Raw genomic sequence first — 17,537 nt, 5'->3', positions numbered from 1 at the left:
TTCTGGACAGTTGCATGCTCTGAAGTAGTAGCATGTATTCCCAAGAATCCCAACTATTAACGGACTTAAAGTTGACAGGCTCGAGTAGTCTTTGTCACGGTGCGCTTATCGCCGTCTGCCCTCCCATTAAGGACACAAGCACCAGCAGTTGTGGCACTGCTGCAATGAGCCAGTGACACTTTTTTCAATTTCTACCATAAAATGGACAATAGTAAGGAGCAGAACCAGGATTTTTTTTTTCTTTCTTTTTTTTGGGTTGGGGGGGGGGGGGGGGGGGGAATTTTAATTTATTTTTGGGGGGAGAGTGGAGAAATTTAACTTTTGGAAGTATACTTCATAATATATATATATATATATATATATATAAAAAACATAATGCAAATAATAACTATATTCTTACGATAAACTGGAGGACGAAATATAAACCTACTTGCAGCAGAACATGGGTAGGAAGTAGGAACTGCTGCATAAGGTTGCCAACTGTGGACTTTACCCCTCACCTTATTTGGTTAGGAAAAAATAAAACAAAAAATCATTTACAGAAGCGCTTATAATTTCCTACAGTAGAGAGGACAAACAGAAAACTCCTAATCAACAACAGTACGTGAAAATTTTCACCTAGGGTGAGCATATTATACAAGTACTGAAGAACATGCTATGAACTCACTCACACAACTCCTATTAGAAATTCTACCTAACTTGGCTCATCTATCAATAATATCCATCAGAAGTTTTTCAAATCATCCTCACAAGGGGCATGTATCACATTAGTCATTAGCGTTGCTGCAAGTGATCCAATAGACTTGGCATGGATGCTGGGAGCTGTGCTCCTTTTCGTCTCGTCATTTTATCCTCTCTTCCAAATTTAATGAAAAATAAATAAAATTGAAGCTCTTTCTGACAAAGGTATAGAAAACATACGATTAGCTATTGCTGATCTTGAATTTTCAATGAGACTAGTTCACTCTCTTGCTGTTGATTTCTGTACTTTGTATTGTTCGGGAACCATTTTCGAAGCTTCTCTGGCCAGAACCTGGTAAAAAAATTGCAAACACAACCATTTACTCAAAATGAATGTATTTGGAAACTGAAAACAGGGATTGGATGAATAAGGAAAGAACATAAGCATCATCAATCATCAAGAATTGGACATTTCTCCAAACTCCAACCCCCCAAATTCTGAATTTGGGTTAATATGCAGGAATCATTGCCCTCTCTTCTATGTACAATCCACGACTCCAGAGATGACAACCCCAAGAAGTGCCAATAGACCTCTACTTCTTTAGGGGTTAGAGCGGAATGGCTCCAAATGAAAGCATCTAGCCATCACAAACTATAAGAGATTTCGATCAACCAATATACTATTGCTTGAAGCACTCATGAAGTTGCAAAGTAAAAGTTCAAGAGACCATTCTGTCAGTCTAATACAAATAGATCGGCGTTGAAGGTTAAGACATTAACAGTGGATGGCAGCTGATAAGTTAATATTTCTTGAGACAATTTAAAAAGAAAAAAAATAATAATAATAAAAAAAAATATCAGCATTTATAACTTACAGTTCCAAGCGCTCATAAATTGCACGTCGCACTGAAGAGTTCAGGCCGTAAGCTATTGAGTTAAACAGTCCCTGAAACATGTAGACAACAATATTGTATTAATTCCCCAAATAAGCAAATGATCCTCCCATCTGGCCCAGGAAAAAAAAAATCAACAAAAGGATTTTTTTTTCCTGGTAAGTAAAAAGAGGATGTTATAAACTCGGTTATTATTATTATTATTATTTTTTTTTACCCTTTTCATTGGAGAACATATCATGTATACTAATTGATAATAAGAGATAATTACTCAACGTAACTCAACATTTTTCAGATCATTTTTGCCATAGTTCTGAAAATTCCACAATCATGCATTAGAAGGTAAAAGTAATACAACCCATAATCAGGAGAAAAAAAAATCACCGAGTTATAGGCTTCTGGAATTTCATACCAGCCCTATGCTGTCGCAATGGGTACAAACAAGTAAAACAAATATAGGTTTCTTTCCAAATACCAGCTTCAATATTTATAAATAGTTTCTACAACATTAGGCAAAACCCACATCCACCACACTGAAGCTAAAAACACGCACACAATCAGAATACATATTATATTAAATTGCTTGATATATTATAGAAAATAAAATGAAAAGAACATGTCTATGGTCAATGGAATTACCATAAGTGAAGCTGTCCCAACATCAAGAACTGAGAGCCAAAAGATTTTATGGCCAGGCTCAATAAAATCATGAATGCGGTCGATTGTACCAAAAGCCCATGCTCCTATTAGAATGAGTGGATAGTATCCCCACCTGTTTACAGCCTGTGTAAAGAGAGTAATAGGAATTATAACATTTTTCCTTATTTGAGAAAAACTACGTTTTACAGGGTTCTTAACATTGAGAAAGCCCAAATCATAGTTATGGGGTGGTTGAGAGCTTCTCTTTCTAACCCATCTTCTCTCTCTAGATTTCCTTGTGTTGTTTTCTTTTCTCTTCATACCATTTGCTAGCATAGGGATTTCTAGAGAATGTTATTAAGATTATTGGCTGATTATTTGGCTTAGTGACATTATGCTCAAGTTCCCTGCTGTATTTTGGTATCTGTTGAACTGAACATGGGCAAATCTCCTGGTTTGCATTGCCTCCTTGAAGATGTCCTTGAAGAAGTTCTTAAATCAGGGTTCTCTTCTACAAGCTGAGCAAGGCACTCGGCAAAAGTGGGGAGAGCAGGTGACCGATCTTGAGGGGTTCTTGAGTTCCTAAAAGAGGATCAGATCACTAAGGAGAAGGTGGCTTCTAGGATCCAGAAGACGTACACGAGAGGTGAGCACCAAGAAATCTGTCTTGAGATTCCACCAGGGCTAGAACTTCTTTTTGCTATGGAAGGTAGATAATTGTTTTGGTTTGGACTTTCTGCCAATAAAATGAGTCAACTAAAAAGAAGGATGCAGAGGCCGAAATCTGGTATTATGATGAAGATTTCCCGAAGTTGATTAGGCAATCTGGTCACCCTGGTTGCTAGTTCTAGCATCCAACAGATATCATAGAGTATGGCAAGTTACTAGAGGAGTTGCTCTGGAGTGTGAGCATGAAGGTAAAAGGAGAGAAAACATGTTACGGACCTCTGACCGTAACGGGGGATGAACGGTGTATAATTTGGATGGGGAAGTGCGTGGGATAGTAGGGTATTCGAGGTACCCTGGGCCTCCCAAGTTAGGATTATTCGAGAAATCCTAAAAAACTCCTAATCAACTACAAGAGCTGAATTATAATAATTTTCTTCTTGATATTTTTATTGATCACTCTATTAGGTTTATATAGAGATGATTACATCAGGGGAAATATAATACGTAAATATTACTTCTAACTCTAATAGGAAACAAGTCCCTTATTTCTCTCTCTAAAATCCTGCTTCCTCTAATGGGCAACAAGTCCCTTATTTATCTCCTTAAAATCCTGCTTACTCTAATGGGAATTAAGTCCCTTATTTTTCTCCTTAAAATCTTGCATTTATTCTCCTAGTAGGATTCTTGCTTTATGAGCATGTATCCTACATTTACAATGGGTCCTCTTGCCTTAATCAGCCACTTTCTTCTCCACGTAGTATTCTTTCCTTCTTACCCATGTTGTGCAGCTCAAGACTTTCCTTGGGAGAGGCATGGTATTTGGCAACTCCACTTCTTTCCTTCTTAGTCATGGTGTAGAACCGTAACACTCCTACCCCCTTTAATTGGACCTTGTCCTCAAGGTCCTAGAAAGATTTCTTGGATAGCTGTGGAGTATCATCACTGGAAGAAACCAAAATAAATGAACATGCAAGTTGGCACCTTTTTTTTTTTTTTTTCAAACATAGATGACCAACTTCCCCTTCTTCTTTTTCCATTTCTTTCTAGAGCCAACAAAAACAACAAGCCGTCGTTTTCTTCTCTTTTGCTGTGCGGGGAGGTTGTTGTGAGGCGACCTTGGGCTGGGCAGCGGTGCGCGAGCTGTCTGGCGGTGTTGGCGGCGTGGGCTGGCAGCATGGTTGGTGGTGTGGTTGTGCTGTCTCCGGTGATGGCTGGACCTACGGCTAGGGTGGGTTTGTTTGGTGGTTTTTGGCAAGGAGGTGCCTTTTCCTTGCGTTTTGGGTGGGATTTTGGGTATTGGCTGTGCTGATGGGTTGATCTGTGGTGGTGAGTAACAGGAAAAGCAATGATGGCCTTTAGGTGATTTTTTTGGTTTGGGTTTCGTTCTCTTGTTTTGTGGCTGACAGTGATTGGCTTTTAGGTGTAGAGAACGCGAAATTGAGGAGATCTCACAGGGGGTGGCTGGGCTTTGAGGTTTATGGGTTTGGTGCTGTGGGTGATGGTTTGACTTATTGATGGGTAAACTAGGTAGGAGTTTTGGAGGGGAACTGAGTGAGAACGTGTGTGTTTGTGGTGATCGTGGGGGTTGGTCTTTCTTTTGAGCAATGGTGGGTCTTGGGTCCTTGAATGACATCAGGGCTGTGGTCGTTTGGGTTTGAGTTTGGGGCTGTGATTGTTCACAAGGTGGTGGGTTTGTGGTTTCTTTTGTTGGTTGTTTTTCTGGTATCTTGTCTAATGGTGAAGATGAGAGTGATATTACCTGTGAAGAGCTTGTGTGGGACGGGTCTTTTGCACGAGATTTTTGGAACTGGATGGAGAGGGCTGCCATCATCTCATCAAGTTGTTTCTTGAGCCGTTCTTCCATTGATTCCAACGTGCTCAACATGCGATCTAGCCGTTGCTCCATCATGTCGAAACTTGGCTCTGATACCAAGATGTTACGGACCTCTGACCGTAACGGGGGATGAACGGTGTATAATTTGGATGGGGAAGTGCGTGGGATAGTAGGGTATTCGAGGTACCCTGGGCCTCCCAAGTTAGGATTATTCGAGAAATCCTAAAAAACTCCTAATCAACTACAAGAGCTGAATTATAATAATTTTCTTCTTGATATTTTTATTGATCACTCTATTAGGTTTATATAGAGATGATTACATCAGGGGAAATATAATACGTAAATATTACTTCTAACTCTAATAGGAAACAAGTCCCTTATTTCTCTCTCTAAAATCCTGCTTCCTCTAATGGGCAACAAGTCCCTTATTTATCTCCTTAAAATCCTGCTTACTCTAATGGGAATTAAGTCCCTTATTTTTCTCCTTAAAATCTTGCATTTATTCTCCTAGTAGGATTCTTGCTTTATGAGCATGTATCCTACATTTACAATGGGTCCTCTTGCCTTAATCAGCCACTTTCTTCTCCACGTAGTATTCTTTCCTTCTTACCCATGTTGTGCAGCTCAAGACTTTCCTTGGGAGAGGCATGGTATTTGGCAACTCCACTTCTTTCCTTCTTAGTCATGGTGTAGAACCGTAACAAAACACCCTGGAGCTAACTGTGGAAATGGCGCATCATCCAAAAGAGGTAAAAGGCCAAAGCTATGATGGTAGTGCAGTCAGTGATTCAGAGCACTCCACTGTAGTATGTTCTTGCGGAAGTCAAGATGTTTGTTCCATTTGTGATGAGGATGATGATGAAGATGGAGGAGATGAAAATAAGGAAGAACAGGAGGATGGAGATATTAATCACTCAGGAAATGAAGAGACCATGAATGTAGGAGGTAATCGGCCAATAAATGAAGCTCAGATTATCCCCTTGGTTGAAGCTTCGGGTGCAGAAAGCTTGGGAGGGAAAATTCCCACCAATTTCCTAAATTCAAAAGCTACTGAAACTAGGGCAGAACCTTCAGGAAAAGCTCTTGCCATGCAGGAAAAGGATGCTGCCACTACTGGAGAAGATATTGTCCATGCAGGAAGCAGGTTGACTGGCAGTGTAGAAGAAATGGTTCTGTCACATGTGAAACACCATGCTACAGATGGGAACAACAATGTAGATTCGGAGGGAAAGAAATGATAGAAATTTCGAGGACTAAGAGAGGACGATGGAGGAGCTGAAGTCTGTCTTCTTTTATTCTCTTTTTACTTGGACAGCTGCGTTTTTAGCTTCCTTGGTGATTAGTTTTAATGAATTTCTTGTACTTTTTTCTACTTCTAGTTAGGCGTTTTTCTTGTATACTTCTTGTGTACCTAGGTTGTGCTTTTTAATGATATTTCAATTACCTATAAAAGAAAAAATTTAAAAATAAAAAAAAAAAAAATAATAAAAAAAAAAAAAATTAAGAAAAAAAACGTGGATATGGAGGGTGGACCCAGGGTTGCCTGTGGGCTGGAAGCTAAGCCGGTTAGCCCATCCGACCATACCAGCAACAAAACCAGGTAATTCCCCTTCTTGGCCTAGTTTTCTTCACCAGGAAAAAACAAGTGAGGGCACTATGACCAAGCTTACAAAACAAAATGTGAAGCCTATGTAAGAAGGAATATATAGCACACCCAAAAGAATTACAAAAATAGGTTAGAAGAAATGAAAGAATGTGACTTGACCTTGTACTTCCCTTTCATATTGTAAAGGGTTGGGTGGTTAAGACATGGGAGCAAGACCTCCTTGATACTGGCTTCCATATGTTTAAGTTGATGAGTGAAAGAAAAAAAAAAAAAAAAAATTGCAAAGCCATCCTAAACGCTGGACCTCATCCCATAGCTGGAAAGTTGTTAATTCTCAAAAAGTGGCAACCAGGAGTACCTCTCCGAAAACAACATTGCAAGTATTCCAATATAGGTTGAGTTTTATAATGTACCACTGGTTTTGTGGATACCAGAAGGAACAGAATACTTAGGTAGCATAATTGGGAATCCTATCTTCTTGGCCATTACCATCAGTTCAATGAGGATTTCTCACTTTAATAGAATATGTATTCAAACTCAAGTAAATAAGGAAATATCAAAGTCAGTGCTCCTGGATATTGGAGGGAAGGAACTGGCAAAGGTAGAAGTGGAACTCCCATGGAAACCACTCCGATATACTAGTTGCGAGATGTTGAGAAATGCTCACAATCTAATGAGAATGTTGAGAAACGGAAGCAGCAATGGAGGTTGAAAGATGAGAGGAAAGAACTGGCTGGTGAAAAACATATGGAGCATCTTCATAATGTGAAAACCAGCAGTGGAACAAAGGGAACCAGGACATCTCCTGGTAAAGAGATGAGCAACACTGGTGAACCAAGGAGAACAGAGTCATAGGAAGTCACCTACCATTGTAAAGATCCGAAGATCAAAGAGGAAACAAAGCAAAAGTTGCACCTTAACACAAGGAACAAATTTGAAGCATTAACGTTCTGCCAAGGAGAGAATTTGTGTAGTGATGGGGGGAGAAAGAAGAAGATGATGCAAGTCCATCTACTAACCCCATTGCAACAGCATGTGGGGCAAAGGAGGAGAATCAGAATCTATTAAGGATGAAAGATCATGATATGAAGATAGCTACGGCAAAAACTATTGTGAGAGCATAATCCTATTCTCTTGGGTTGTGACAATTTGATTCTTGCTTGTTAGTTTCTTGCCTTTGAGGAAAGAGGCTGCTGAGTGCATTAGGGCTTTTCATCCTACTGCATGTTTGAACATTGTTGTATATCCTTTTTACTTTCTTTTTGGATGATACAAATACTTGCCTTATCCAAAAAAAAAATAGCATTTCAAAAGTGTGTGCGCACTTGCACATGCACATTTGTGTGAGTGAATGCATGTATGATCAAGGGGAAAGAACCCAAATTCTGAATGACATGAATGGTGGGATATTTTAGTAATTGAAGCAATGGAACCAGCAATAGATATTCCATTCAGGTATCGACTTGTTTACTTCTTGGTGGAGATCTGGAAGGCCGAGGAGTGCTGCAATTTGGAAGATGGTGCCTATTTGCCTTTTTTGGTGTGTATGGAAGGAAAGAAACAATAGGTGTTTCGAGAACTTAGAAAAGTCATTGGAGGATATTTTAGCTTCGTTTTTTCATACTTTGTATCTTTGGACAGTGGCTTTTGTGTCCCCACTATCGCTTAGTTATGTCGATTTTCTTGTTCGTTTTTCTCTTTTTAGTTAGGTGATTCTTTTTGCATACTTCCAATGTACTTAGGAACGCCTTACACTTAATAAGATTTGATTAGTACTTACCAAAAAAAACAAAAGAATCTCTATATATAGCCCCTATTCAAATCCATGTAGGAACTAAGTCGATGGAACAACATACCTTCATGTCTGCTCTTGCATCTAACTGGTATGCCCGGTCTGACATGCCTACCGCCATCTGAAATTTTCAGAGTAGAATAATAGTCTCAACAAGTGTACAAATGACTAGAATTTTTTTTTTTTGAACGGGATGACTAGCATACATACACGGGTTGCATTGTTTAGCATGCGTATCACTTGAAAGTACGTAAAGCCATTATAAAGAATTGCACCCCAGAGTGGCACATAAAATGTTATAAAGTGAACTGCCTGCAGAAATAGATAGAAATGTTTAGGATATAGTGAAGAAAAAACATCAGAGATTAAACACAAAAGATGCTGAAATTCGAAAGATCTTTATTTCATGTTCCTGCTTTTTTATCAAATCAGAGCCAACTCTGATGTCCACAATCATTGACAGTCTAGTGTCTTAATCAATTTGAAATCCAACATCTATTTCTGAAGTAAAATGGTTTTTTACTCAAATAATGAACTTCAGCTATGCATCTATAGATTGCTAAAATTCTGACAAATCTAAAAGAACATTTTGAACTGTGAAATCAACTTGGTCCCAGTAAACATCTTGCATAGACTCACTCCATCGTCACTCATGTTCGATTTTGTAAATAAGCAATAATATTGAATATGTTAAATATTTCTTTATTACCCGATGTCCACATCATGCTTTATATATATATAGTTTTGATAACACCAAAAAGGATTCCTCACTCCCCCTCTCACTTTATATATAATGCAAGATACACATATAAGCATGGAGAAGTGTGACAATAAAATAGGCAACTAACACTGGATATCATGAAAAATAACTAATTGCACAAGAATTCTGAGCAGTTCCCGGGCAGTCTAGAAAAATTTAATAAACTTGTAAAAACACGAGCCATTATTCCTGCAGCCAAAAGCTACTTAGACTAGCCTTTCCTGTGCGCCCTGTTTGTGTCCAACAATATGCGCCTAAATGTCCATGGTTATTACCAAAAGAGCGTATGACAGTCATAACCAGTGAAGTTCCTGTACAAAGTAACGAAACATTAAAATCAGCAGATGGAATGAAGATAGCTACTAGCCATCTAAAAAATATACAAGTGAAGAAGCCGATGTGTGCAATAAACTCTAAATATAACCAATCTTTTAGAGCAGGAACACTGGACAAATTACTTTTCTATTACAGATATCATAAATTATTTTTGTCACAAATTGTACGTACCCCAAACGTACAAGTGAAACATGGCCTCCAAATCTTCAACATCTGTTTTGTGTCTAACAACAGTACGGTGAAGAGTAAAAGCTATTGTTGTAGTCCAAAGGAAAGAAGCCACAGAGAAGAAATGTGTGCTATAGCCCTGAGCATAACAGAAAAATGCTTTGGATGGATCTCTGCATCAACACAAAACTTCTCTAAGTCACATAGAAAAAAAATATCAAATGAACTACATCCAAAAAAGCTGGCTGCTCTAGACTCCAAAAAGCCTACCCAACCATGCTGAAAAAACTGCAAAGCATGTCCTGCACTCAAAAGAAATTGCAGTATGTCAGCACATACCATAATTACTCAAAGAATTCAACTGAGGGACTCGGAAGAAGAATAAATGGATTATATACGAAACAGAGAAACAGACTTCTCCGGTTTCCTGAACTTGTTCAAGGACATCCTTGTGTATCAGGCAACAACATCAGTAACACAAGTAATTCTGTAGTGACATCAATTGGATTTTACAGAGTAGTTCTCTGAAACAATCCAAAACTATAATTTGGTTATCCATTTCATTCATTGCCATTGATTCAGTGGAAGCAGTAAACTAAAATTCATTTTAAAGAGTAAAGGCATGATCTTACGAAATCTATAAAGTAGTAAATTTCAAATCGAACTTGATAATTATTAATCCTGCTTCCAATTAGATTATGTCAACACCAAATCTTATTTTAATCGCCAAAGACCTAACTTCACCATGAAGCACACCAAACAATGCTGCGCCCTAGTAAATATCTTAAACTGCCAATCCTTTAAGAAATCAAGCAGGAAGCGTGAACAGTTCGATCCAAATCCACAAAATCCCAATTTAAGCGAGTTTTCATGATCGAACAAGTACTTAGTGTTTCATCATCAAACGATTCAAAAAATAGAGGTGATTATAGTAAGAAGTAAACAGAAGAGGGCAGCAGCGAGATCTAAAGGGGAGGATAGAGTTTTTGAGTTTAAAGGGCGTACGGAGAGGGCGAGGTAGAAAACAAGCTTGAAGGAGAACTTGCGGAGCTCCTTGAAGAGGACGTAGCAGAGCACAATGAAACCCGACCCCACGAACGAGAAGCTCGATGCTCCGGCATTCACCGCCATTAGAACGCGGCGATCGTGCGCCGTCAGAAGCCCGGCCATTTCTCTCTGTCACTGCAACTCTTCAGGTAAACCAGAAAACTGATTCTTATTGCTCGTAAATGTTCCTTTAAATCGCGCGGATAGTATACAAAACAGAAACAGAAACAGAAATAGTTATGATGTTTGTGTGCGCTGGAACCTGGTGCGGACCGAATTCATGCCAAAGGTGAGAAAATGAAAGAAAAAAGCCTAGGATGTGAAATTTAAATAGAAACTAATTTATTATTAATTTTTTTAATTATTTCCATTATTATTATTATTTTTCTCAATTTAAGATGTCAGAATAATCGGTGATTTTTCATAAAATCTGGCACATCGTTTTGCTCTTGTTTAAGTTAAATATTTTACGTGTTAGGTCGAACTTAATGATTTTTTTTTATTTTTTATTTTTCAATCAATCCGTGAAAAGAGTGTTGTAGCATACAATGATACTTTCAACTTGTTTATTGGGTCTCACTTGATTAGATAAGTTTTATGGAAAAAATGGTCGATTAATCTCTAATATTGTTTCTTAAGATTGAAAAGTTATCAAATTACTCCTTAAGGTTCGAAATAAATCTTTTCATTTCTCTTTCATTATCCGTTTGTTTCGACGTAAAATGGTTTCCATCGTAAAATGGTTTCAGGGAAGTCATTTTTCATGAAACCATTTTCTGTCGAAAGCATTTTCCGGTGTTTGGCGCGTACGGAAAATCGCAAATATTTTTTTTAATTTTTATTCAATCATATTAACTTATAAAAATCAATTTTTATTCACAACATAAAAATATTAATGGAAAATAATATAAAAATCATCATTGACGAGATTCGGTCACTGACCGACAAGATTCTAACCATTTTTACCTGATTCCGGCTAATATAGCTAGAATTCGAGATAAAGGCCGAAATCCGAACAGTTTCGTCGGAATCTGGGATAGCCGGATTCCGGCAGTTTCGCCGGAATCAGGCACAAAAGGCCGAATTCCGACCATCTGGCTGGATCCCGGCAGGCTGGCCGGATCTGGCCAGATGGCCGGATTCCGGTCAGATTGGTAGCCGGAATCTGGCTGACCGGATTCCGTCACCAGATTCCGGCGACATTAACCGGATGTTGTCGAATTCCAATACCGGCAATATTTCGATGGTGGTCGGCTGCTTGAACGTGAAGGTCGACTGTACCGTTTAAAATAGATTGACTGCGTCTGGCGTATTCGGAAAACGATTTACGCTTTTACATTTTCCGAAATTTACTAAGCATTTTTGGTCACATCATGTCCAATAAAAAGATGACACATGGACACAGGTTGAAGCCACCCAACTTAAAATAAGCCATATAATAAAAAATCTTTTACGTAATGCTACTACACTTGCAATATACAAAACATAAATTACCAAGTATAAATTTTTCTTTTCTTTTTGAAACTACAAACTCACCTCAAATCATAATGTACTAGAGCATCTAATTAAACTTCACATTATATATATATATAGGTTATTGTCATTACAAACTTATAATATTTACATATAAAATTGTTTCTCAAAAACTGCCATAAGCAGCAAACCAAAATACTACGGGCTCGTTTGGTTTGCGGAATAGACCCCTGGAATGCAATGATTATTCCTATGGAATAGTCATTCTTATGTTTGGTAGGAATCTATTCTTTGGAATAGTTATTCCCATTAGAATACATATTTCCTTACAAAGATGAATACATATTCCTCTAAAAAATGAGATGAATAACTATGCCAATGGGAATAGGCTAGATTTTTCAGAAAAAACACTATTTTTTTTTCTTTCAATTTTTTTTTTCAAAAAAAGGAAAAAAAAAAAGGGAAAAAACGAAACCCCACCCCCCCTTAACAGTGGTTGGCCAGCCACATATGGCTCCGGGGGTGGTCGCACCACCACCGGGGCGATTTAGGGGTGGCCGGATGGGCTTCGGCCAGCCCCTGGCTATTTCATGGGTAGCCGACCACCCTATAGTTTTCAATTTTTTTTTTAATTTTTTAATTTAAGTTTTTTTTAATATATATATAATGTGGGGTGTTTTTAGTAATTTTGATTGTATTCCAATAAATGTCTATGAGTTGTTACTAAACTAAAGATTAAGAATAACCATTTCATTCCACCACCTTCTATTCCTAGGAATAGCTATTCTTTTTCTTAATAGAATAGTCATTCCGCAAATCAAACGAGGCCTACATCTGACAACAATAAGTTGGTCCTTCCAAAAGTGAAGGCATCCTACCAACCTCATTGGAACACAATTACAGAATTCTTGTCACCCCTCGAGCCCGCACTGCTCTTGCTGCAAATGCCTTTTAAACCTCTTTGTTGGTCCCATTTAGAGGATGACTTCGCCTTGCATTTGAGGCAAGTTGAACTCTTGGCATGTTATCAACTAGTTCAATTCGACAAGAATAAAATATTTAATATTTTTCCTTTTAAATAATGCAATCTCTTAGGATAAAATTTGGGAGTATATTACCTTTCAAATAATGTAATATGTTAGCAAAAAATTAAGGAGTATCTTTCTTTTCAAATAACATTATTGTAAGTGTTTTACTATATTAAATTTTTTTTATTTAAAAAAAAAAAAAAAAAAAAAAAAAAAAAAAAAAAAAACCTCAAAATTTATTGAATAAGAGGCATTATATAATTTTTTTTTTTTAGCATATTTCATCTTGTATGAAATTTAGGAGGCCTTGGCTCCCTCGAAGTAGCTAATCTATTTTCTATTTGATTTTCTCATAAACACGGTCTTCAACTATAACACCCCACCCTAACAAATGGTGATAAAAAAAAAATAAAAAAAAATAAAAAAATTATTGATTATGAGATAAATATTAAGGCAAGAAAATGAGTAGGGTCGATAATTAAGGAAGAATTATGTGAGATGTGATTGAAACTTAAGGAAACAGAGTTTAAAACACTAAGGAAAATTTAGATCAGGTGCCACGTTCAGATGAGGCAACTCGTTAGAACAAGACAACCCCTTTGAACACCGTTCGAACGTACCACATAGGATGCCATGATTTAGATAATTTTGAATACCATTCCAACGAGTCACAAATTGTTAGAATGAGAACGTCCTACATGTGAATTAGATACATCTAGGGCTATCTATCCGTGTTGGTGTGTTGGGTTTAGGTTGACCCGCTTGACTGTCAACCCATTAAGGGTCAACCATCAACCCTAACACGACCCATTTAAATAAGCGAGTGACACGACACAACCTGTTTGATAAACAAGTCGTGTTTGGTTGACCACACCCGACCCACATAACCCATTTAATAAACAGATCGTGTTAGGTTGACCAAAATACAACCTAATTAACATGTTTGACCCATTATTTGAAAGCTAACTCAAATAAATGAATAACTTGTTTAAATGGCCAACCCATTAGAGTTTTTTTAAAAAAAAAATTGTAAAAAAAATGATTTTATAATTATACGGGTCATTCATGGGTTAAACGGGTTGACCATTTTATTAAATGGGTTAACTTGGGTCGAACTGAATTACCCAAACCCGATTATACCAAACCCTAACCTGTTAATTTTGTATTGCGTTTGTAGGTCGTGTCGAAAAATAATAGCCCTAAATATGTCTAATGAATGAAACACAGTGCTCAAGGATTAAAAGCCCTAGCCAGCATTTAGCCTTCTTTCCCCACTCATCTAGAAACCCCAAGAGAGAGAAGAAAAAAGAGAAAATTAAAGAGCTTTGAAGTTGGAGGACGAATCCAAGGCTACAAGGATAAAATCTCTAAGCTTTTCCTTTTGATTTCATGAGGTTTAATAAGTTATATGTATGTAGATGTGTTATTTTTGGAATCGTGTGTGTGTGTGTGTATTGTTGGACATTTTGTGATGTTTTGGGTTGGAAGGTGAAAGACTAAAGGGAGTTCCATGGAAATACTTCAGCTTTCCTAAGAAAGCATGAGTCTTTTATATTATGTGGGTGTGTATTGCGTCTATAGATGGTGAAAAATATGATAGGTGAGTGGTATGTGTGGTGTGAAATGTAGTTTTTAAAGAAAAGTGCTTGATCTTTAGTCTTGGAACTAAAGATCGTGGCTTTTGAGGTTCAAATGATGTTAGATAAGGAAAATAATATATTTTTAGTGCTCTGTATTAATTGTGAGGTGAGAAAATCGAGGTTTTAGTAGAAATAAATCAGGAAAAATGATTTACAATGCATCGTTGGAACAATAGTCACGATAGTTCTAGTGAGTCACATGCGAACATTGTTCAGATGAGGACTAGCGTTCAAACGGTACATGTGACAAAATGCAAAAAATTTAAGTTTAGGATCTAAGTCAAGGTTTTATGATATGAAGAAACAACTAACTTTAAGTTTAAATTGCAAACAAAGAAACTAAAGGCTTAGGAGAGGACTTTGTGGATGAATTCTACATACAAGGTAAGTAAACGCACATTAAACTTTAAAGTGATAAATTTTGCAAGCGTGTCTATTTTGGATAAATAATATATGTGCATATTCTTACAAGCATGGATTTTTTATTTTATTTTTTGAACGAAAACCTTCTTCATTACTAGAAAAGCAGACCCCAAAGGGTTACAAAGACCAGAAACCAAATACAAGATCCAGAGCTATCGAAGGCGATTACAAAGGCCGTAGGCGAAACAACAATGCCCGAAGACGAATGAGTGACTAGAGATAAAGAATCTCTACCCACTAAGCCAGGAAAAAACCTGACTTGAAGCAGCTACCAAACGGTAGATTGTGACTAAAGACAAGAATATACAACCAAATACAAATAGAAACCCTCGGAAACAAGCTCCAGAAAAAACCGCTGCCGGAACCGGCACGTGTAAAGCACGCGCCTTCTCCAGGAACCCCCCTTACGTCGGATGACCTTCAGGAGTCCAGATCATCACCAACCGAGATGGGAGAAGCAAACGATGACCCACACGAGCAAGACCAGGGAGAGAAAATCCCCGGCGCGTGCTAGTCACGTGCCGAACAGGAGCAAACCACACGGACATGTCGAGTGACCACCGTGACTGGAGAAGGCCGACAACCGCAACAAGAAGGTCCTTGTCGAAGAAATTCTAGCCGAGTCTTGTAGATCTAGTTTTGACAACATCTCTGCCGGAAGCCACCAACACTCGCCGTTCTCCACTGACCTGAACCAGAAAAATTCATGTTTGCACCAACACACAACAACAAAACAAGCATGGATTGTTTTATGATCTCTATGTTGTGAGCCCCTAAAGTTTCATAATGAAATGTATCAACTTTTATGACATCCAACTACATGGATTAAATATATAAAAATGAAATAAAGATATATAATTTGTATGACACAGCCACAAGCGAATTGTTGTATGGAGAATATTGAAAATATATTTTTCGTAACATCTGCACACCAGTTTATACAGGCTTGACCCTATGACCTAGTTAATGACATGATAATTTGTACACTGGATCCGAGTGTACAAATTATGATCAATGCATCGTTGGAACAATAGTCGCAATAGTTCTAGCGAGGCATATACGAACATTGTTCAGACAAGGACTAGCGTTCGAACGGTACATGCGACAAAATGAAAAAAGTCTTAAGTTTAGAATCTAAATTAAGGATTTGTGATTTGAGGAAACTAACTAACTTTAGGTTTAAAATGCAAACGAAGAAACTGAAGGCTTAGAAAAGGACTTTGTGGATAAATTCTACACATAAGGTAAGTAAATGCACATTAAACCTTAAAGTGATAAATTTTGTAAGCATATCTATTTTTGATAAATAGTATATGTGCATATTCTTACAAGCATGGTTTGTTTTATGATCTCTTTGTTGTTTTACATGTAGTTATTATAGCATCTGCACGCAAGTTTATACATACTTGACCCTATGACCCAGTTAATGACATGATAATTTGTATACTGGATCCAAGTGCTATTTGTGACTTGCGCAACCACCTACGGGGTGGGGTCACTAGTTGCAGGTATTACTAGGTTGAGTGATGTCACCCAGGTCAAATGTAATACCCTGAAATTTAATCCAGATTAAATATCCTCTAATTGGTATAAGTAAGTGGTGGGATTAACTTCAAGTGTTTAGAGGTGGAATTTTGAAATTTTAAGAAATTCATGTGCTGCTTGAATGTTCGAAGTTGCATCTCAAATGCTTGATGGTGAACGCTTGTGGTTAGATCTCAAACGATTGAAGTTGGACTATGAATGTTCGAAGGTGGATTCCGAACATTCGATGTATATTTGAGGGTTTTTTTTTTTTTGTTTTTGTTTTTTTAAGGCACCTTATTCTTTTGGACGCACATGAGAAGTTATAAATAAAAACCTTCTTTAACACCCAAAATAATAAAATAAAATATAAAAAAAGAATATCTACTTTAATCAAATTTTATAAAAAACCAAGACTCGTAATTGCATTTAAAAAGAAGAAAACCCAATGAAAACCTTAAAAAAAATTTATTTTCAAACCTAAATAATTCAAACTTTCATACTCTACCCGAACGTTTGATGTTCCACTAAAATGATCGAAGCTGTCATTTCTTTCACAAACGTTCGACATCTCACTGGAACGTTCGATATGTCGTTTTCCCGAATGTTCGAAGTGTACCTTCAACATTTGATCATGTGTGAAAAGAACTTTAACTTTTGAGTCATCTCAACCAAACTTATCCCTTCCTCTCGCCTATAATAGCACACCACAACCCTGAGCCTTCATTCTTCATTCTTGCACTTCAAAAACCCTACACCTAGTGTGTGTGTGTGTGTGTGAGAGAGAGAGAGAGAGAGAGAGAGAGAGAGAGAGTTTCTTTAAAGAGAAAAGTGGCATTTGGAGTGGTTACACCCTCCATTAGGTAACATTTAAACCTCAAGTCCCTTTTTTACAATGATTATACACTGACCTTGTTGTTTATTAAGACTTTTGTGAATTCTTAGCATGCCATGTTGTGAATTCCTCGCTAAGATGCCAAGAATGTGGTGATCCCATGAAGGTCACCAACGGGAACATTAGGTC

General features: G+C 37.5%; 1 protein-coding gene across 1 annotated transcript; it reads right to left on the bottom strand.

Annotated features, from left to right (window-relative positions):
* Window positions 1-373: 373 nt before the first annotated feature.
* On the bottom strand, window positions 374-10,722 carry LOC133865232 (G-protein coupled receptor 1). Its single transcript, XM_062301597.1, has 9 exons — window positions 10,384-10,722; window positions 9,649-9,680; window positions 9,382-9,551; window positions 9,087-9,185; window positions 8,325-8,422; window positions 8,179-8,235; window positions 2,214-2,357; window positions 1,557-1,627; window positions 374-1,033 (listed from the first exon to the last, which is right to left on the bottom strand). Exons 1-9 carry the CDS (start codon window positions 10,546-10,548, stop codon window positions 928-930), a joined length of 942 nt encoding a protein of 313 aa, XP_062157581.1. The 5' UTR covers window positions 10,549-10,722; the 3' UTR covers window positions 374-927.
* Window positions 10,723-17,537: the final 6,815 nt, after the last annotated feature.

Source organism: Alnus glutinosa, chromosome 4, assembly GCF_958979055.1.
Source record: "Alnus glutinosa chromosome 4, dhAlnGlut1.1, whole genome shotgun sequence".
Taxonomy (NCBI): Eukaryota; Viridiplantae; Streptophyta; class Magnoliopsida; order Fagales; family Betulaceae; genus Alnus; species Alnus glutinosa.
This window is presented reverse-complemented; position numbering and strand designations above follow the sequence as displayed.

What these genes read in the sequence shown, in the direction of transcription:
- LOC133865232 (XM_062301597.1), bottom strand. Translation starts at nt 10,548, where the DNA reads ATGGCCGGGCTTCTGACGGCGCACGATCGCCGCGTTCTAATGGCGGTG. An exon ending in TTTTCTACCTCGCCCTCTCC is followed by an intron (nt 9,681 to 10,383) that starts GTACGCCCTTTA and finishes TTTTGAGTGCAG; the next exon opens with GACATGCTTTGCAGTTTTTT. An exon ending in ATGCAAGAGCAGACATGAAG is followed by an intron (nt 2,358 to 8,178) that starts GTATGTTGTTCC and finishes CTCTTTACACAG; the next exon opens with GCTGTAAACAGGTGGGGATA.